This window comes from Nerophis ophidion, linkage group LG04 (genome assembly GCF_033978795.1).
Source record: "Nerophis ophidion isolate RoL-2023_Sa linkage group LG04, RoL_Noph_v1.0, whole genome shotgun sequence".
Taxonomy (NCBI): Eukaryota; Metazoa; Chordata; class Actinopteri; order Syngnathiformes; family Syngnathidae; genus Nerophis; species Nerophis ophidion.
In genome coordinates this window covers 25,435,776-25,458,265 of record NC_084614.1, presented here as the reverse complement: position 1 = coordinate 25,458,265, position 22,490 = coordinate 25,435,776, and the positions used below count along the sequence as shown (strand labels likewise).

The following is a 22,490-nucleotide window of genomic DNA, read 5'->3' as shown; positions in this document are numbered from 1 at the left end:
TCGTGCATACACGTTTAAAGCTACATTTTTCTCTCAGAATATATTTCTCCTCTTTTGTTGAGAATAATTGTTGAACAATTTGGAGAAGTAGGTTATAGTGTATATGTTAGCTGTTTGTAATTGCAGACAAATCATTGAATGTCAACAGTTTTGATTCCTTAGATAAAGGGTTTAAATGTTCTCTACATCCAAAATTATGTATTTTTCTAAACTGACCTCTTTTGTATCACAGTTAGTGACTGAAGCATACTTTTGTAGTTATTTCCACATATTTCTACAAAACAACTTTGGTCCAGAATATGTGTCTGCTTTATTTATTATAGACGTGTTTCTTGCCTCTGTATGTTGTATATTTTTTATATAAGATTTACTGTTAATTTTATCATCTATTATAACACTCAAAAAAATGTTTTTTTAACTCTGTTAATATGTACTCCATCTGTTTGTATTTGTCTTCCTCTTCTGCTGTTACTGAATAGCATTATTTTAGTTGTACTGAGATTTCAAGATAGTCTGTTTTCAAACCATCTCTTCATTTCTTCTGTTTTTATTTTCTGTGTGGTCTTTCATGAACACAACGCAGTCGTTTCATCTGCGAACAGGACTAACTTCAAGTCTTTTTAAAATTTGTTTATGGAAAGATTGAACAATGTTGGTCCCAGTATTGATTCCTGAGGTACGCCACAGGATATATTTAGCGTTGTAGACGTTTGTTCCCCTATCCTTACATATGGCTCTCTGTTAGTTATGTATCTTATTATTCAGTTCAAAACCAGCCCTCTAATTGCTTAATTAAGATATGATGATCAATTGTATCAGATGCTTTTGTTAGATACAAACACTGGTGCACACTGTTCACCATTTATTACATTAATAACCATCCATCCATCCATTTTCTAGCACTTATTCCCTTTGGGGTCACATCTCAGCTACAATCGGGCGGAAGGCGGTGTACACCCTGGACAAGTCGTCATCTCATCACAGGGCCAACACAGATAGACAGACAACATTCACATTCACACACTAGGGCCAATTTAGTGTTGCCAATCAACCTATCCCCAGGTGCATGTCTTTGGAAGTGGGAGGAAGCCGGAGTACCCGGAGGGAACCCACGCATTCACGGGGAGAACATGCAAATTCCACACAGAAAGATCCCGAGCCCGGGATTGAACCCAGGACTACTCAGGACCTTCGTATTGTGAGGCAGACACACTAACCCCTCTGCTCCCATTAACGTGCATGAACCAGCTTCGCCTCGTCAGTCCGGTATGTTGATTTTCCTTATTCATGTATTTCCTAACCTTGTTGTATTTTGTTTTCTAGCCTCCCTGAGGAAGTAGAGACTTTTCCCTGTGCACTAGTGCGCCCTGGCTTTTCCACTGCCGACCACTAGGGAACCGGCTTCATTTAGTTTTCATGGTGTGCATTTTCTTCCCCATCGCTTTTTGTTATACCTTTTGGACTCAATAAATGTATTCATTTTTGTTATTCAAACTTGCCTCCCTTCTCTGCATCCCGGGGTCACCCCCTTGACCAGTTCTTAACATAATCATATGAGTCAAATGGAATATAAATACAAAACGAGGCTACTTACTATATGTTTGCCAATTGAGCGCTGTAGGCTGTTTCTTCTGGAACTATATTTCACTTTTTTTTACTTTTTGAAAATGACACTCCAAATCAGTTAAAATTGCACGTGCAAATGTCTGCATTAGCTGCGCAGACCATGCATACAGTATGCCTTGCAACTCACCCTGATCAGTCTCCATATGTCTTTGCAGTCTGTTTTGGCAGCAGAGCGAATGGTGAAGTCCATCTTTACAGCAGCCAGCTGCACTTTCTGGATTAACAGGAGCAACCTGCAACTTTTCTTGAGAATTGCACAGGCGCAGCAGGAAGAGCTTACCACACATCTGTATTACCTTCAAAATAAAAGGTACTGTAATACCTTAATGACATGTTGTACATTGTAGGTTTAAACATTTCATATAAAAGCATAATTACAGCTACTGGTCTGCTTACCTTGGTGGAAATGATGGATTAAATTTGAGCTACTGTTTGCCTCCCCCCCGACTTGAACTCGTCTGACCTCTGCGGTCAATGGTATTTTTCCGCTGACTAAAAAGCTTCCATTTTGTTAGACCACTTCCTGCACACCTAAAAATGGTAATGCATTGAATTCTTAAGGGATCAGTAGTTTTTTTTTTGTTTTTTTAGACATATAATTAAGAATCGGGAAAATGATGGCCATGCAAGCTGCATTAACAAGGATGCTGTTCAAACAAGGTCTTTGAGCACATTAACTAACACAGAGAGTGGCCGTGCGCAACCCGAGCGTCCCTGGTTCAATTCCCACCTAGTACCAACCTCGTCACGTCCGTTGTGTCCTGAGCAAGACACTTCACCCTTGCTCCTGATGTGTGCTGGTTGGCGCCTTGCATGGCAGCTCCCTCCATCAGTGTGTGAATGTGTGTGTGAATGGGTAAATGTGGAAGTAGTGTCAAAGCGCTTTGAGTACCTTGAAGGTAGAAAAGCGCTATACAAGTACAACCCATTTATTTACCATTTATGTGATTAATCACAAGAAAAGATAACATTAGTCATGTATAAATGCAAATTATTCACACAATTTATTTTGAGTTACATTAGCCAAGGGGTCGGGAACCTTTTTGGCTGAGAGAGCCATGAAAGACAAATATTTTAAAGTGTATTACCGTGAGAGCCATATAATATTTTTTTAACACTGAGTACAACTAAATGTATGCATTTTTTAAGTCAGACCAACATTTTTAGAGTGTAATAAGTCTTATTTTTTTTAATAATATTTTTATTCTGAAGCTAGCCAATAAATACAATACTTCTTACCATTGATGCGACTTCTTGAACAAGTGCGGTAGAAATGGATGGCTGGATTAAAATGCATGAGAATGTTTTATATGTTGAACGTTATTTTTAACACTGTGATTACCAGCGGAATTATTTATTACTATTCGTGTTAAGCAGGCCTGGGCAATTATTTTAACTCGGGGCCCAAATTTAGAGAAAAAAATGTGTCTTGGGGCCGGTATATCTGATTTTAAGGAACACTGATACAAAAACTCACAATAATGTCTGACTGAATGCTAAAAAAGTTATGAGAGACTGTCTTAAAAACAGAATGGAATTGTACATCTTCTTACTGAACGAGACACCCAGAAAGTACATGAAAATAAGGAATGTGGGATTTACAATATTAACTGTGAACGATAAAACACTGAATATTGACAACATATGAACGTCACACCACCTCTCGATCGACATATTTTACAATCAAGCAAAACGCAAAAAAATGCAACAAACACAGCAAAATATGAAAGTGAAGGGTAAAAAAACAACATAATCTGATATATCTGATTTATCACTAAGCTTTAGAACTTTGTTGTAAAAATATCTTTCTGCGTCTGTCCCTGACACCCGCATTTCAGGTTGACCACTCTGGGAAGAGTGAATCGTGAGATGGACAGGCGGATCGGTGCGGCGTCTTCAGTAATGCGGACGCTGTATCGATCCGTTGTGGTGAAGAAGGAGCTGAGCCTGAAGACAAAACTCTCAATTTACCGGTCGATCTACATTCCCATCCTCACCTATGGTCATGAGCTTTGGGTCATGACTGCAAGGACAAGATCACGGGTACAAGCGGCCGTAATGAGTTTCCTCCGCCGGGTGGCAGGGCTCTCCCTTAGAGATAGGGTGAGAAGCTCTGTCATCCGGGAGGAGCTCAAAGTAAAGCCGCTGCTCCTTCACATCGAGAGGAGCCAAATGAGGTGGTTCGGGCATCTGGTCAGGATGCCACCCGAACGCCTCCCTAGGGAGGTGTTTAGGGCACGTCCAACCGGTAGGAGGCCACGGGGAAGACCCAGGACACGTTGGGAAGACTATGTCTCCCGGCTGGCTTGGGAACGCCTCGGGATCCCCTGGAAAGAGCTGGACGAAGTGGTTGGGGAGAGGGAAGTCTGGGCTTCCCTGCTTAGGCTGCTGCCCTCACGACCCGACCTCGGATAAGTGGAAGAAGTTGGATGGATGGATCATTTGAAAAAGTATATATACGATTAAAAAATGGATCTGCATCAATTCCATAATTTCCAGAGATGTGTTATTCCAGTAGCCACCTTCTTGCCAGTGTAACTGTCATTTGTTACCCCTCTATAGTATCAGCAAAGGATATTACGACTAGCCCTGACCAGGATTCAAACCCCAGACTCCTGTGCAGCCGCCAGCAGTGCTGACCTTACCAGTCACATAGCTATGACCAAATACCCACAGAGTGTGATGCACATCCTAAAGCGCTAGATGAATGTCATGAGTAAGATACAGGCCATTAACACCTATTCCCTAACAATAATCTCTGGACACTGGAACAGATGAAAGCCATTGATAACAAGACAAGGAGGTTCCATCCTAGGTCCTGAGGCTATACACAAAGCGAAAAGATTGGGACTATCAGACAGCCTGTCCTGCAAGGCATGTACCGTAGCACCGACAAATTGAAAAAGTGGCTGACTGTGACAAAACATACCAAAGCTGCACTGAAAGACAGTATTGAAGCATTGATCCTGGCAGAATAAGAACAGGCCCTAAACACAACACCTATAGTCTACCACATCAAACAGAACCCCAGGTGAAGGCTGTGCAAAGAATCCCCAAAGACAGGGTGGAAAATGCTGGCAGGCAAGGCATACTTGGAGTAAGCATTGTGTACCGGAATATCTGTACCAAATATAGACTGGAGGTCACAGAATAAAGATGACAGGCCTCTGGTAAAAGGGTGGGTGAGACAACATTTTTTAAATATATATAATAATTTACATTTAATGTAATTGTACTGTGATGATTGGTTTGGCTTTATCTAGTGGCCAATAGTACTGTAGTATTACTATCTTTATTCTTAGAAATGCTTAATGTAGGCAAAAAATAATTTTGCTTTAAAAAATCTGCAATAGAGCGAGGCTGAACATTTTGAGGCGCAATGTGACAAGAGACAAATGTACGTTTTTAACTCTTGGTGATACAAACAAAATTACTGGGCGGGACAAACTTGGCCCAGGGGCCGCACTTTGGGCAACAGTGTTCTATGGCATCCAGATCAAAACTGGTGAAGTTTATCTGTACAGCAGCGAACTACAGTTCGGAAATGTTGTTGAGAATAAATAAAAAAAAATATACAAGTATATAAAAATCTGACTCAATCAGAAGTTTCTGAAATATTAGAATCCTGAGTCTGGGCTCATAGCAAAATGGCGACCATGCTCACCAACAGTAGTTTAACGAGGAACATTTTAATTAAAAAAAATACAAATAAAGTCAACATACATCTAATGTAAAAAAAAATAACCCTAGGATATCATAAATATTAATTAGTGCTTGTACTAATATTGTACCACCCGAGCATGCTGTCTCCACCTGTCTCTAATTCAAAGAATTAGGATCAGAGCTCACCTACTTAGTTGGGTCTCGAGCAATACTTTTTGTTTTTCATATCAAACTGCAAATATACAGCTCCTCTGTATGTCTTCTAAGCTTTCACCCAATGGATATATAAAACAATTGTTACCCTTAATAAGTGTGAAGGAAAAGGTATTGTTTAGATTGTTATTAGCTAGCCAACTACTTTGTTGGCCTTGCACTAGTAAAACAATACAGTTGGGGTTGGTTGTTCACATCACAGTACATTACTATTGTATAATGTATATAAATTACTGTATATGTGTTTACTTGTGATGGGCCACACCCACACCCATCAGTCTCTTTATGTCTCAACAATTCGCTTTTGTCACAGCCTGTCATGGTGAATTTAAGTTAATTTTTCCAACTAAACTTACTTGAGATCAGCCGTTTGTAAAACATGTTTGAATCCTTACACTAGGCTAATAGGAAAAAGATGACCATGCCAAGCTGGTTTAACAAGTAACCTTTAAGTCAAACAAGATGTAAATGAACATTGATTTAATGAATGATAACTGTTTCCCATGTCTTCAAAGGGCAAAGTCCATATACCGGTTAAGTATTAAAAATTGTAAATGTGAGTTAGCCTTTAGTTTGTTTATGACTCCTCTTCCTCCTATCCAGGAAATCGCAAAAAGCCGCTGCCTGACCACGGCTCAGAAAATCTGCAGAGACTCCTACCGCCCCCACCAAAGACTATTTTCACTGCTTGATTCTAGAAAGCTGTTCAGCAGCCTCAGTAGCAGAACCTCCAGGTTCTGTAACAGCTTCTTCCCTCAGGCCGTAAGACTTGTGAACGCATTAAAATAATCCCCTCAATTCCCCCCAAAAATGGATTAACTCGATAGAATATAAAGACAATATAACATAGATCCATAAACGTGGATGCATATCCAAAAGTGCAATATATTTATCTGGACAGTAATCTATTAATTTATATCTGCACCTTATTGCTTTTTTATCCTGCAGTGCCATGAGCTAATGCAATGAAATTTCGTTCTTATCTGTACTGCAAAGTTCAAATTTGAATGACAATAAAAAGGAAGTCTAAGTCAAAGTCCAAACTTTAGACATCAGCGTCAAAAAAATAGTATTTAACATGTGGAAGTTGAAAAAGGACAACAGAGATATAACCACACATCCAAAAACAGTACATAGAAATACAAAGTCAAATTTATTTTTTGGAGTAGAAAAAGGAACATGACATCAGTTTGAGTCAACATTACAAATGCCACTGATTACCTCATTGTTGGGCATTAATATATTTACACATTTTGTCCAACTATCAGCCATTTAGGTTTTTGTTTTAGCTCAAACTAATGTTTGTGTGTGTTCATCGCTTGTGCTAACTGTCAGTGTGGTGACTGTGTACTTGCACCAGGTGAGTCCGATCGGTCCGTCTTCAGGCTACTTTCAAGTTGTGTTGAGGAAAGGGGGGTTGGGATTACAGAGCTCTTGTTCTCCATGGAGGAAGAGGAGGACGGGGGCAGTGACACCACAATGTATTTCTGCATGGGTCGTGAACTTGGAAGTACGGGCCCGCCGCCAGGTTCCAGTTTTACCATGGGCTGCAAGGTGGAAGTGGCACTGGGTACAGTGCTGGTAACCGTTGAGGCTGATTGGGAAGAGCTGATAGTGATAACCTGCTGGATACAGATACATATGCATTCTTAAATAGGAGAATTTGTGTTTGTGTGCCTAAAGCCAACTGAAAACAACCCGGTTGCCATAAACTTCATAGTACCTGCTGTGTTGAGGCGGCCCCTGCACTTGTTCCCATAACAATATACTTTGTTGCTGGGGGGGATGGCTGCGATGGAGTCCCCGGTCTTGGCGACATAAGGGCAAGGGAACTTGGAACTTTAATGATGCTCGGAGTGCGAGGCCCTGTCGATCCACTAAATCCACTTTGAGAGACAGAGAGGGTTGGACGAGGCTGCAAGAGACCCACAATAATAAATATGTCCCTGAAGAGAGAGAGAGCCTCCATAATCAATAATAATAATTGAGTGTCAATGTACCTGTGTTATTGTTAATGTGGTTCTATTGACTTGCTGGGCCTGCATGGCAGCTTGGGTCCGAGCCTTTATTACGTGAGAACAAAGCATGGGTGCAAGGTAACCGTAGTCTGTCCGATATTGTTCCACATTGTCAGGTGGAGGTCTTATCTTGGCAATGACACTGGCACAATGTTTCTTTGGAAACCAAACAAAACACAGTTTTTCATTGTATACATACACATCCCCTCTAAAAACTCATGCTTTAGAATCTGAGTGACATTAAAAGTCTCCAATCTGAAACCCAGAAGCCCTATTCTTACCAGTAAAAGACTTTGAACGTGGTCTGCTCCAATCTTATCAATGTTGGAGATCACAGGCCCTTCCATCACCGCTTTGATGCGAGCGCCCTCTACAGTAAGCCGAGGAAGGATCAGAGTCTTTATCACCTGCAGGGACACAAGTAAAAAAAACTGTACTGATGGAGGAGAACAACGGATCCAGGAACCCAACCAGGAATCCAGATTGAAACTCACATCAGGTCCCAGTTCAGCAAGCCCGGCAATGCAGCCATATCGTGTGGTCCACTGGGTTTTGTCATCCAACCAACTCTGAGCAAACAAACCAAGTTAAATAGACACTTTGATTGATCTAACAGCGCGTTCTCTAAATTCTGACCACTGAGGAGTTTATTTACTCAATTGCAGAAAGTAGCCGGTATTTCTTGTAAGTGTAAGGTATTTATCAAGGGAAAGGCCATCAATTAGATGCACGCATTTTATTTGCTGTGTTACGAAACAATATTAGTCTGATATCAGCAAAAAAAAAAAAAATTCTCCCATGTATGCACTTTAATACAGGCAATCCTGCATAAGGCTGGGCGGTATAACGGTGAAATTTACAGAAGTATACTGGTATATTTTAGAAAGAGGTATGTATTTGAGAACATACCATACCTAGGCATGGAGAGTGATTTCCGCTGTGGAATTGTTATAGGATGCCACCTGTGCAACAAATCCAGTCGTGAAATTTCCTTGCTCCTATATATTCCAAAGTCAACTGTCGGCTTTATTATAAGACAATGGAAGAGTTTGGGAACAACAGCAACTCAGCCATGAAGTGGTAGGCCACGTAAACTGACAGAGAGGGGTTAGCGGATGCTGAAGCGCATAGTGTAAAGAGGTCGCTCACTTTCTGCACAGTCATTTGCCACAGTGCTCCAAACTTCATGTGACCTTCCAATTAGTCCACATACAGTACGCAGAGAGCTTCATGGAATGGGTTTCCGGGCCGAGCAGCTGCATCTAAGCCATATATCACCAAGTCCAATGCAAAGCGTAGAATGCATGTCGCCACTCGACTCTAGAGCAGTGGAGACGTGTTCTCTGGAGTAATGAATGACGCTTTTCCATCTGGCAATCGGATGGACGAGTTTGGGTTTTGAGGAGAACGGTACATTTTGGACTGCATTGTGCAGAGTGTAACATTTGGTCGAGGAGGAAATATGGTATGGGGTTGTTTTTCAAGAGTTGGGCTTGGCCCCTTAGTGACAGTGAAAGAAACTTTGAATGCTCCAGAATACCAAAACATTTTGGACAATTCCATGCTCCCAACCTTGTAGGAACAGTTTAGAGCGGGCCCTTTCCTCTTCCAACATGACTTTGCACCAGTGCACAAAGTAAGGTCCATAAAGACATGGATGACAGAGTCTGGTGTGGATGAACTTTACTGGCCTGCACAGAGTCCTGACCTGAACCAGATTGAACACATTTGGGATGAATTAGAACTGAGATTGAGAGCCAGGCCTTCTCGACCAACATCAGTGTGACCTCACCAATGGGCTTTTGGAAAAATGGTCGAAAATTAGAGATGTCCAATAATGGCTTTTTCGCCAATATCCAATATTGTCCAACTCGTAATTACCGATTCTGATATCAACCGATACCGATATACAGTTGTGATCAAAATTATTCAACCCCCACACAATTTTGGTGTTTTAGCAAGTTGTACATTTATTCCGTATTTTGTTTATAGTCATATCAAATAAAGACGCATTAAATAGACAAATGCAACTTGAATTACAACATTACATTTTGTAACATACCAAACAGTGTCATTTCTCTTAATATCTCATTGACAAAATTACTCAACCCCTTGAAGATCATAACTCTTAAGAACAGAATTTGAATAAGGTCTTTTCAATCAGGTGTTGAAAACACCTGTAGATGTGATTAGAACCATAACGAGCAACAATTAAACTGATTGAAAAAGACTGTGACGCTCAGCTTCTTGTAGATGGTCAATGGTGTATTTGCAACATGGTGAAGTCCAGGGAGTGGTCAAAGAAGTCAAGAGAGGAGGTAAATAAATAGCAAAGACATTACACATTCCAAGAGACACAGTTGGGAGCATAATTCGCAAGTTTAAAGGTAAAGGCACAGTGGAAACACTACCTGGGCGTAGTAGAAAGAGGATGCTGTGTGCAACCGCTGTCCGGTATTTGAAGCATACAGTGGTGAAAAACCCCCGGTTAACAGCTGAGTAACTGCAACAGGACATAGCAAAGGGGTGAACGCAGGTTTCGTCCCAGACAATAAGGCGCGCACTACGAGATGAAGGCCTCCATTCCAGAACTCCCAGGCGCACCCCACTTCTGACTACCAGGCACAAGTAAAATAGACTCCAGTATGCCAAAAATCATCTGGACAAACCCCAAAGGTTTTGGGAAACTGTTCTATGGAGTGATGAGACAAAACTGTAACTCTTAGGGCCTATTAATCAACAATATGTCTGGAGGAGAAAAAATGAAGCTTACAAAGAGAAGAACACCTTTCCTACTGTTAAGCATGGTGGGGGGTCAATCATGCTCTAGGGCTGTTTCTCTGCCTCAGGTACCGGGAATCTCCAGCGCGTTCAAGGCATTATGAATTCTATTTCCTGCCAGGATATATTAGCCGCAAATGTCATGAAATCAGTGACGAAGCTGAGGCTTGGGAGACGTTGGACCTTCCAACAGGACAACGATCCCGAGCATACCTCCAAATCAACATCAGAGTGGTTGCAGAAGAAGGGCTGGAAGACTCTGGAGTGGCCTTCACAGTCGCCAGACCTAAATCCTATTGAAAACCTATGGTGGGACTTGAAGAAGGCAGTTGCAGCACGCAAGCCCAAGAAAATGAATAAACTGGAGGCCTTTGCCCAAGAGGAATGGGCTAAAATACCTGTAGATCGTTGCAAGAAGCTTGTGTCCAGTTATGTATCACGTTTGAAGGATGTAATTACTGCCAAAGGGTGTTCTACTAAGTACTAAAGATGCATGTAACTAGGGGGTTGAATAATTTAGTCAATGAGATATTAAGAAAAATGTCCTTTTTTGGTATTTTGTAAAATACAGTGTTAAAATTTAAGTTGCATTTGTCTATTTGACACATCTTTATTTGATATGACTATAAACAAAATATGGAATAAATGTCCAACTTGCTAAAACACCACAATTGTGTGGGGGTTGAATAATTTTGATCACAACTGTACAGTATACAGTTGTGGAATTAACATTATTATGCCTAATTTTTTTGTGATGCCCCGCTGAATGCATTAAACAATGTAAAAACTACTTCGATTCAAGTTATGAAAAAAAGTGCCAACAGGGCACTGCCATATTTATTATTGAAGTCACAAAGTGCATTTTTTTTTAACATGCCTCAAAAAAGCAGCTTGGAATTTGGGACATGCTCTCACTGAGATAATCCTGATACCCACTACAACTATGGGAAATACTAAACTTTGACTTTCACAAAGTCCATTATTTTTTTTTTTTTGTAAACATGCCTCAAAACAACAGCTACAACAACAATGATGGCACACAGCTCCAGTCCAGAGTATATTAGAGTAATAAAGTAAACAATAGCATAGTCCTACTTTAGAGCAAGACTCCCTGGTATACTGTATAACAGAAAATTATAAACTGGGGTCAACCTGCCCTGCTCTAATGTATTTGTATGAGTAACACAAATGTGCTGCAAGCTAGTGGTGAGTGCTTGAAGTGGCCTACCAGTCAGTCAGAGCATCTGAAATGCTGCGTTGAGACAGGGCACCTCCGCTCACTGCAAGCTGCAAAGTGTGCGCCATGCAGGTCAGACTACCCATACCAAACTCCATCGTAGCTTTTGCCATATTGTGTGCGTTGTCCACGTGGGCTTTCGCCCTGGGGTTTTTTTCTTGTATTTTTGTTTTTCCTCGGCGGAGTCTTTAAGCTACAACTGTTTGGTACTACTTTCTTTCAGTGTTTGCTTTTCATCCATCTTCCGCTTATATTCATCGTGTATCTCCTTATGATTCTTGAAGAGGTGGGAGATCAAATTGCTCGTATTAAAGGAAGACATCTTGGTTCCTCCTCGCATAAGCAACTTTTTGCAGTAACTGCAAATTGCCAGTTTTTATCCGTCAGACACACTTTAAAATCATCCCAAACCATAGACATGGTGTCGTTAGTAAGTCACAGAGGGAGCTCGCTAGTTAGCCACGGCTACAGCACCGGCAACTACAAACTCTTGTTTTTGTTATGCTACGCTCGCGGCGGTTTGATGAGGTCATCAAGAGTCAGTGTTAGCTAGTCAACCTCTCATGCTGCAGTCGTGCTGCAACTCCTGTGGTGTGTGTGGGAGAGGGGTGAGGGGTGAGGGGAGGGGCTGCTGACTGGGAGACGCAATGTCCGCGTTTTACCGGATATGTACCGCTCCGTACAGCGGCATTTTAAAAAGTAATTAATTTGACTTTTTAAAACAGATACCGATAATTTCCGATATTAGATTTTAATGCATTTATCGGCCGATAATATCGGCCATCTCTATCGAAAATTCCTATAAACACACTGAGCAACTTTGAGGACAGCATTCCCAGAAGAGTTAAAGCTGTAAGTAATAGCTGCAAAAAGTGGACCGACATCATATTGAACCCTATGGGTTAGGAATGGGATGGCACTTCAAGTTCATATGTGAGTCAAGGCAGGTGGCCAAATATGTTTTGGCAATATAGTGTACTGTATGTAATCCTTAACGCGGAAGTCTCTTCAATGTGTCTGTAATAGCAAATATTTGAGAAGCACTGGCACTATTACTACTTGAACACTTTTGCAGTCTAGAACACAACATTTGTCAATATAAATAGGTATCAAATAATTTTAGTTGCATTTTACTAGATACAAATTAGAAAGTATCCAGGGTCCACATCATTCAATTTATTATGCCATGAGCTCTACTTACTGCATTAATGTGCCCACTAGGTGTCGGCAAAAAAATATTATTATACCACTTAAGCTTACAGACACTACAAGTTCATTCAACCCATCCTTCCATCCATTTACTACCGCTTGTTCCTCTCGGGCTCGCGGGGACGGCCAGGGGCCTAATCCAGGCAGAAGGCGGGGTATACCCTAGACGATTCCCGACTTCATCACAGGGCCAACACAGAGAGATGGACAACATTCAAACACTAGGGCCAATTTAGTGTTGCCAATCAGCCTATCCCCAGAAGCATGACTTTGGAGGTGGGAAGAAGCCAGAGTTCCTGGAGGGCACCCACGCAGTCACGGGAAGAATATGCAAACTCCACCCAGAAAGACCCAGAGTCCGGGGATTGAACCCAGGACCTTCTTATTAGGTTAGTGCTTTTCCCAACTACCATTCTTCTGTTTAAGTGTGAATTGATCAAGCCATTGCTAACACAAAAACACGTATGGACCAATACTCAAGGCTCCGATACTTTTTTATTTTAGTTCTATTATTTGTCAAATAAAAATATTGCCTATTTCAGATTTACAGATGTCATGTCTGCTTTTGAGGTGATGGGTTGTGCTCAAGTAAAATGCAGTAAATGGTGGTATTAGCCACAGTAAGGTAATTAGAGACACTACAAATGTTTTAAAAGGGTGGGAAGTAGAATTTGTCGTTTTTTAAGTAGTGGCGTTTATGCACAAATGATGATGACAAATTAGACATTACTGGAGAGACCACTCTTTGAGGAAATATATAAGTGTGCAGCAAGGTTTGTGTTCTAAATGCAAATTTGAAACCAGATGATTATTATGTGGTTTCAAAATCTTGGTAAACAAAACAGAACTCACCTTAGTGAATGTTTTGGTGATGCGAGACTGGATGTTGTTGGTCGTGGTGCTGAAGGTTTTACAACTCTGTGCCATGAGGCGAGCAGCAAAGTCACGTAAAGCCCAGTGGTTGTCAACATCTGGTCTCAAGCATAGCTGCTTGCTCACAATGCACGTAACCACTGCTGGGATCAGCTCATGCAACTACAAAATATAGAAAACAAATGTACCCCGAAAATAGTAATACAACATTTTTTTCATTTTATATTTTACTTTCTAACCAATACTGAATGATTTCACTCACATATTTCTCCAAATATAAAGTGGGGTTGTCCATTAGCGCTTTGACCATCCGCATGAGGTAAATCAGGAGTGCCAAGTTGTTTTGCACCACATTGACACGAACCTGCCAACAGAGCAAGAGGTCAGAAAAATATCATCAGAAGTTCATTGAGAGGTGCTTTAAAAGATGCTCACTCCTTCCGAAATGAAGGTGCTGAATCTTGGAAGCATCTGATACAGTCCTGGGTCTGTGGCTATACTTTGCAAGGCTTCCTGGATAAACAAAAAACACAGACAGACACTTAAAATTCTGGTTTTCTTTCAAAGAATGCATTGTAAAGATTTAGTGTCCACAAAGTCTCTACTATATAGAATGTGAATTACAAAAGCCATTTAGAAGACATGCTTAGTGGTTATCAACATTTTATATTGCATTTTTTTATATAGAACACTTCCAGAATAGCAGATTGAAAAGGATGGTCCAATAATGTATTGAACAAAGATACTGGTCATAATCATCTGCAGGGAAAAATTGTTGCTGCCATTGACACCGTTGATGAGGCTACACCACAGCAAACATGGTAAAAAATCCAATTAGGACATTACTTGATGGGTTTCTTGCAACTAATGGTACTGCCAATCTACCATTTCTTGGTGTGCAATATGGGTTTAAAGATAGTGTTCTTGTGTATTACAAGTTTTTTTTTCCACAGGTATCAGCAAATCTAATTTCATGCTTTTAATGCCATTTTTTATGCTACTTAAAAAATGTTTGATACCCATGTCCAACCACATATACTGTAGTAGTCAAAAGCTTACATTGTCTTGATCCACACAATTGTAAGAATTTGACAATTATAATCTTGAATAGTTTAAAAGTTAACAATAACACTTACTGTTTACTGAATTACCGTAGAATTGGCTCACAAGATTGTTTAGTCTGAGAATCTATTTACATTTATTTTTCTGTAGGGGTAGCATCAGCTCACAGTTGTGGTGGCGAGAGAAGAAGTTGGTCATGAAAATTAAATTTGTCACGCCTTTAATTGCAAACTTGTGATGAAATAATAGCATGTGTGATTTCTCCGTGTTGATGTCAATTGAGCAAAGCTTAGAGGTCTTTTTGCACCTGCTGCAGCATGTCTCTCTGGGTTTACAATCAACAGGCTTTAACCATGTTTTGAAAAGTTAAGACAGCCAGCCACTTTCTGATGAAATTTAGAGTTTTCCATTTTTCACCAACATTTGTTCATTTTCTCGCTTTTGCCACACCATCAGCACATGGGAATGCCACATCACAGGATGTGGCATTCGAAGCATCCGGTGTTTTGACTTTGTGCACTAGCCGTAGACAATAGCCAATTAAAATGTTCTGTCTGTCAATCATCACACTTTACCTTTTTGGAGTTTTGCCTATCATTCACAATCCCTTTTGTAAGACAAGAACAATTTTTTTTTGTTTGATGCATTCTAAATCATAAACGCTAGAAAAAGTCAGCTAATAATGGAGTCAATGGGAGTTTCTCAATTCCGACCACAAAGCACTCAAAATATACATCCAATTATGAATTAGTTAAACAATATATTGTAACCAGAAGTAATTTTTTAAATTTGTCTCTTTAAAATCAGCTGAAAAATGCATATACTTTAAAAAGTATGCCTTATAATAGCCACAAACTAGAGGATATGTTTTTTTTAATCAGATACAGTTAAAAAAAAAGGTTAAAAGGTTTTATGGAATAATAAATGAACATAATACTAGGACTGCAAATGATGCATGTGTTTTAAAATGGATGATTGATTTTAGCATTTTAGAAAAAAACATGTCATGGAATGCCATTTGGAAGAAAGCCAATAAGCCCTTTAGATGCATTAAAAATTGGCTCAGTCAATTTAAAATCTCGAACATCTTTTACCATGAATTGATTAACTTACCATTTAGTGGTCAGTTGTACGGAATATGTACTGAACTGTGCAATCTACTAATAAAAGTATCAATAAAAAAAAAACAGATTGTATTTACACACTCATAGTTGTTTATAATTTGTGCAGTAAACAGCAAGCTATGTATAAAGTGTGAGGCAGCTCAAGAATCTCGAATTTATTTACTGTGGGAATGTAAGTAAATAAAAAAGTGTTGGTCTGTTGTGAGAATTTCCTTGGTATTCTATCTTAGGCCACCGTAGGTCACTTGAGGTATCTGCATCATTCACAAAAGTTACTAATTTAGCTAAGTTAGCTAATGTGTGTTGACCTGGAGACGAATGAAAACAATCAGTCGTGCAACAACTTACACATCTGTGAAGGCACCATTAATGCTGAAAAGTCCATACAGGTTTTGGGGCAACATATGTTGTCATTCAAGCAACGTTATCATGGGCGCCCCTGTTTATTTCAGCATGAAAATGCCAAACCACGTGTTATAACAGCATGGCTTCGTAGAAAAAGAGTGCGGGTACTTTCCTGGCCCGCCTGCAGTCCAGACCTGTCTCTCATGGAAAATGTGTGGCGCATTATGAAGCTTAAAATACAACAGCGGAGACCCCGGACTATTGAACGACTGAAGTTCTACATAAAACAAGAATGAGAAAGAAATCTACTTTCAAAGCTTCAACAATTAGCTTCCTCAGTTCCCAAGCGTTTGAGTGTTGGTAAAAGAAAAGGTGATGTAACACAGTGGTGAACATGCCCTTTCCCAACTATTTTGGCACGTGTTGCAGCCAGCCATGAAATTCTAAATTAATTATTATTTGCAAAAGAAAATAAATATGAGTTTGAACATCAAATATCTTGTCTTTGTAGTGCATTAAATTCAATATGGGTTGAAAAGGATTTGCTAATCATTGTATTCCGTTTATATTTACATCTAACACAATTTCCCAACTCATATGGAAACGGGGTTTGTAAATGCATTTCAATGCCATTTAGGCCGTAATTTGTATTATTGCAATATGTATTATTATTTACTCATTTTTAGTTTTTCCATACATTTTACTTTAGTCACTGTATGTAAAAATCCGCAATGGAACCACATATTTTTTTCATTGTGGGATAAATAAAAGTATAACTTAAACTATATAGAAGTGTATTTAATGAAGCAAATTATTTTGTATCTATTCCTCATCTTGCAGTAATTTACATATATTTGTTTATTTATCAATTTATATAATGAAGGTGTTAAATTATAAACAGACTTTAGGGACACATTTATATGCACATAAATTACATACAGCTCTCTTGGCTTCACAGGAGCCGACACATGCTTCAGTAATCTCCTTGTAGTAGAGCTGCTGTTCCACAGAAAGCTCATGGGTACTGCGAGGTTTCAGCCTTATTGGACCTTTCTCTTTTCCTAAAACAAACACATGGAAGATGAATAAAGATAATTACTGGGAAGATTTTAGAAGGTTTGCGACTTAAACTAGATAATGACCTTTACCATCAGCTGTTGCCCCTTGACTCTTGCCGTGAATTGTACCCTCCTCTTCTTGGCCAGGTTTGACAACTTTGAGGGGCTCTGTGGATTCAGCCTTTTGTTGCTCTTTTGGTGCTGCAAAGATTACGTTTTAATTAAAAGTTGTATTCCTTAACAGAAACTTTTCAAATAGTCATACCTGGTGGTGGATTTTCAGGAATGGAAGGTTGAATCCCTTCAATACTTAACCAGTGGGCTGAGAGAAAAGCAGAAAGATGTGACAATTGCAAACCTTGCATTAAACCTTACATTGACTCATGCATTAGAATAACATTCAGTACAAACAATGTGTACCTTTTAATGACACATCTAGTGGAACTCTCGGCAGTGGTGTGTTAATAATGTCACTAAGGTCCACTTCCTTCTCTTCATAGAAATGAAGCTCTCTTCCACCACCACTGGCAAAACGAAATGGGATAAACTCTTGCGACTGGAATCCATACACGGGCTACAAAAAGAGAAACATACTAAAGTAACTTACCATAAGTGGTCAGGTTTCCTTCAGAAAATACTGTATGCAATGGTTTGTTAATACAATAATATAAGAAAATGTTCTGTCTTACCTCCACATTTTTAAGTTTGAGTGCATTATCAATGTCATTGGTGGTTAATTTACGCCTCTTTCCATGATGCATGAATTTGAGAGCATCCTTTAAAAAGAAAACAAATGGACAAGAACTAAGAAGCAGCACATGATATGAGCAAACAGCCTAACAAATGGGTCAGCAACCCACGGCTCTGGAGCAACATGCATCTCTTCTGCTTCTATTGTTTTTTAAAGAGTTCTATAATTTCAGACTACCCGTGAGGCTGAGTTCGAAGGCACAAGGAAGACAAGCAAAAGAGCATGGAAGCCTGTGTTTTCAGTTCAGCTTATCCAGTGTGCAACCATGAATACTTTCCAAAAAAGAAATGAGGAATGGAAAAAATTGTTAAATTTCCCATTGACAGATTGGTTTTCCTGTGAATTTTTTTTTTAAAAAGATGAAAACTTTTAAAAGTTTTTATGCTGTGTTACATTTTGCGGCTCTATACCAATTTTCTTTTGTGGAAGATGAATTGTCACTTGATAGTAAATATTGCAGAACCCTGCCCTAACATCAAGCTTCACTTAAACTTTGCTGTACACTTAGCTTTTCCGCTAATAGCACAGGTGCTACTAAATGAAAAGAAAACAGTATCCCAAGGATCCCAAATACATAAAGACATGAACCAATAAGTAAGAAAAGTAGGTTTTGTATAATGGGATCCCAACAGAGGTGTCTTGAGATAAGAAAAAAGAAAACGATTTGAAAATAATATAAGAAAAGTCAAATATTATCTCCAATCTTCTTTAAAAAACATTTAGCCCCTCAGTGGCCTAGTGGACCTACTCAGTTGCCTAGTGGTGAGAGTGTCCGTCCTGAGATCGATAGGTTGGGAGTTCAAACCCCGGCAGAGTCATACCAAAGACTATAAAAAAAAATGGGACCCATTGGCTCCCTGCTTGGCACTCAGCATCAAGGGTTGGAATTGGGGGTTAAATCACCATAAATGATTCCCGGGCGCGGCACCGCTGCTGCCCACTGCTCCCCTCACCTCCCAGGGGGTGATCAAGGGGATGGGTCAAATGCAGAGGACAAATTTCACCACACCTAGTGTGTGTGTGTGTGACAATCATTGGTACTTTAACTTAACAATTCTTCAGCTAACAAAAACAGAAAAGAAAAAAATGTAAAATAAAGTGCACTGGTATAAAAAGACATGTTTAAACGTCAGCAGCAAAATAAAAATAATTTACCTTTAACAATGGGTTTTTATAGGTAAACATTATTAGAGGACATACACAAAGATTTTAGCCAGGAACACCAACTTGCTAACTGCTTCATGATGCTGTGTGACAGGTTGTGTTTTGAAAATTACTTTTAAAAGTCATTAATTATAGTTACTCGTTACTTTACCATATAAGTAATTGAATTACTACCCAAATTACTCTTTAATAAATGTATTTAATTACTTGGTAAAGTCATTAATTTGTTACTTTTTTGTTTTTGATATATATATCTGGCATAATGCAGTTAAGTTTCAGTGTATGCATATGCCTAGTGACATGTCTGCTTAATGAATAGATTGAATGTGCTTGCATGGCTGCATGTTCTTGTCAACAAACGGGTATTATTTGAACAGCAAGTTTGTCACTTCAGTTATTGATTTGTTGTTCAATACTACACCCAAGCCTCCTATTCACTAGCACGCAATGCAGTCTGTGTGAAGTTATAAGGCAGTGAAAAAAAACACGTATTTTCTGACTTGTTCCTCCAACTAAGTTGTTTTGTTGCGTATTGCAAGACTTAGAGCTGACACACAGCCCCGCGACAGCGACTGCTCGGCTTCCCTCAGTGCATGGCGCTGCAGCACAGGAGGGAGGGAGGCTGTCAGGCATGCGCGCACACACACACCTGTCAGAGAGTGATCAGTGACACCTCCGCATCAATCAATTGCCCATTTTGTTAACTGTTATGGTATAAGTTTATTTTAAACATATTATACAGATGGCTGAAAATGTTACTGCAGTTTGATCAAATTTGGATGAATTTATTTCAGGAGCAATACGCTAATTAATGGGTAAAATCTGTATGCCCACGTGTGTTACTTTTTTTCTCGTCTATTTTTAGTTGCAAATGCAACTGAATTTCTCACATTGTACAGCCTTATTAAAGCGATCATATTATTATTTTATTTCTACAATTAAAATAATTCCTTGTGGGCGACAAAACATGTAATGGTGGTTCCTCGGTCAAAATGTTGCATGGATTGTTTTACAGACCATCTTTAAGCTGTTTTCTGACCATTCCTTCTAAAAGGGCAGTTGTGCAGAAAGATCTTATTCACGTGTCTCCACTTTGACTACGTCTTCTTCACGCCATCTTTCTTTTAGTTTTTAGCGCTTTCATAGCGAGTCAACTAACAGATAAAAGTTCGACCTATACACTACATAGTATTAGAAATAGCAAAAGCGAAGAATGAATGTCTATGCACAACCCAGTCTGTCCCACAACAAGAGGATACCAAAAAAGGAGCTTTTTGACTACAGTGCGGACTACAATGGCAGATAGGCAAGGCACTCTGGGTAAATTTATACCATATATAATTGTTGACCTTTTCTCCAACTAGTGATGTCACAGGTTCTGCAAATTCCGAACTCAAAGATTATTTTATAAACATCTCTACAATGTGTCCGCGGTTTGATATCAATCAATCAATGTTTATTTATATAGCCCTAAATCACTAGTGTCTCGAAGGGCTGCACAAACCACAACACAAACCACAACGACATCAATCAATATTTCAGGGCTTATGCAGATCCCAAATACACAACAGCAGGTACCAAGAACAATTGGGTTTGTAGTAGAGGTAGGACTGGGCGATATATCGATATACTATATATATCGCGGGTTTGTCTCTGTGCGATATAGAAATGACTATATCGTAATATTCGAGTAGACGTTCTCATGCAGCTGCAGGCATTACACTCTCCTCGCTCTTTCCTGTGTCTCCTCACAGACAAGCACTCGCACATTCATATGTCACGTCATACATATACGCCCTCGCCCAGCGGAGAGGTAGCGGCGTGGCTAACATTAGCTGTGATGCTAGCGGGTTGTTGCGAGTGAAAGAAGGTGCAAATCTCGTAACAAATGAAGGAAGAATTAATTCCCAAGAAATACAGCACAGGGCCCATCGTCTGGCGGTGGTTCGGCTTCAAGCGGGAATATGTCGAATAGAAAACTTTAATTTGTCATGTTTGGGGCACAAGCATTGCTACCAAAAGTAGCATTACTGCTAATATGTAGCATCATTTGAAAAGTCACCTGCTAATAACTTTAATAAATACAGTTTAGGTGAGTTGACTTAGTTGTGATTTCATTCTCTGCATGAACGTTTAAAAGTAGCATATATTAGTGCAGTATGAACAAGAATGTTTTAATGTAGACACAGAGAATCATCATACTGCTGTGATTATATGCTTCAAGTGTTCATTCAAGGCCTAAAAATATCTCGGTATTAAAAAAAAGGCAATATCGGCCAGCCCTAAGTGGAGGGCCCCTTGAATACAGTTGGGGAATTTTCCTCCAAATCTGTGTGCGTTACCTGTGTTATTTCTTTAATTCTGTAACTGACTTCTTCACTTAGGGCTGTGCAGCTGTCCTCTTGTAACTGGCCCACTCCCACCGACTCTGCCATCGCCTTCATGGACTCTGTAGGGAGGACCACCGAACACTGCTTCTGACGCCTTTCTTCTGCCATGGCTAACAAAACACAAGTCTGTTAATATAATATGTCACAGTGATTTACAGACTCCATCTAGACATACAATATATACATGGATTTGGGTAGAAGGGGTGAGGTTATTTTATCAAGACTTGATCATGATACAATTTTACATTAATATATATTAGTTTAAACAAAAACATTTACGCCAACTTAAAGAAACAGTGGTATTCACACTTTAAACTAGTTCTGTCATCTAAAGGCGGGGCAATTGCAAAACAACAAACTACCGACTCAGTCATGGCACATAACACAAATCCAAACTACGTAACTATACAAACACAACTCCATAACCAAAGCAAAAATACGTCGGTTCGATTGCTCTTAATGTGTGAATGTTTGTAATTGAGACACAGTAGTCTCACGAAATATGCGTTAGTGTGTTAGCCTGGAAGCTAAGTCAGCTAGCTTCTGTGGACGTGTTTGCGTGTTACCTGCACCAAGCTTCCTCCTTTCAGCGGATACGCAGTGACGACTACGAGTGCTCACTGGCGAGATATCCGACGATTCATATTTATCGAAGCTAACTTTTCCCGCTGTATTCCATTTTCAATTAAAAAACAAACAAACAACTGAGTGGATGGCGGTTAGCAACAGGAACTTCTGTACGGGATTGAGCGCTTGCGTTCCGTCGCTATCTCGAGTCAACTTCCGGTTGTGATATCGCGAGAACAGAGTTTTTAAGTTTTTACATTATTTTTCTTTAAAAAACTTACCCGGGGTTATTATTATTAGTTAATAAAAATATATAAAAAATTTATCTGTTAATATTTCTTGAATATACGTTCTCTTAAAGGTATCAATCCAACCTTTACTGTGGAACTATCACGACCTCATTAGGTTT

At 39.6% G+C, this 22,490-nt stretch overlaps 2 protein-coding genes across 4 annotated transcripts in view; both read right to left on the bottom strand.

The window, feature by feature from the left end:
- Positions 1 to 1,872, bottom strand: part of LOC133551186 (diamine acetyltransferase 1-like) — a 29,567-nt gene extending 27,695 nt beyond the window's left edge. Inside the window, exon 1 of the mRNA XM_061897635.1 lies at positions 1,754 to 1,872. Coding sequence (XP_061753619.1) covers positions 1,754 to 1,816 — 63 coding nt within the window. The 5' untranslated portion in view covers positions 1,817 to 1,872. The remainder of the gene's footprint in view (positions 1 to 1,753) is intronic.
- Positions 1,873 to 6,636: 4,764 nt separating this feature from the next.
- Positions 6,637 to 22,301, bottom strand: taf6 (TAF6 RNA polymerase II, TATA box binding protein (TBP)-associated factor). Of its 3 annotated transcripts, none has more exons than XM_061897630.1 (15): positions 22,081 to 22,301; positions 21,467 to 21,624; positions 17,899 to 17,985; positions 17,630 to 17,783; positions 17,475 to 17,531; positions 17,294 to 17,410; positions 17,091 to 17,212; positions 14,056 to 14,133; positions 13,883 to 13,984; positions 13,600 to 13,782; positions 8,015 to 8,089; positions 7,802 to 7,927; positions 7,503 to 7,676; positions 7,226 to 7,417; positions 6,637 to 7,127 (listed from the first exon to the last, which is right to left on the bottom strand). In XM_061897630.1, exons 2-15 carry the CDS (start codon positions 21,620 to 21,622, stop codon positions 6,834 to 6,836), a joined length of 1,917 nt encoding a protein of 638 aa, XP_061753614.1. In that variant the 5' UTR covers positions 21,623 to 21,624; positions 22,081 to 22,301; the 3' UTR covers positions 6,637 to 6,833. The 3 variants fall into 3 exon arrangements, with proteins under 3 accessions (XP_061753614.1, XP_061753615.1, XP_061753616.1); XM_061897631.1 differs by having other exon boundaries at positions 6,637 to 7,124; XM_061897632.1 differs by having other exon boundaries at positions 17,300 to 17,410.
- Positions 22,302 to 22,490: the final 189 nt, after the last annotated feature.

Excerpts from the sequence above, each read along its gene's own strand:
- taf6 (XM_061897630.1), bottom strand. The coding sequence starts at position 21,622 with ATGGCAGAAGAAAGGCGTCAGAAGCAGTGTTCGGTGGTCCTCCCTACA. Across the intron at positions 8,090-13,599 it reads TCACCAAAACATTCACTAAG|AGTTGGTTGGATGACAAAAC; the intron begins GTGAGTTCTGTT and ends TTGTTTGCTCAG. Across the intron at positions 7,928-8,014 it reads TTGCTGAACTGGGACCTGAT|GTGATAAAGACTCTGATCCT; the intron begins GTGAGTTTCAAT and ends GTGTCCCTGCAG.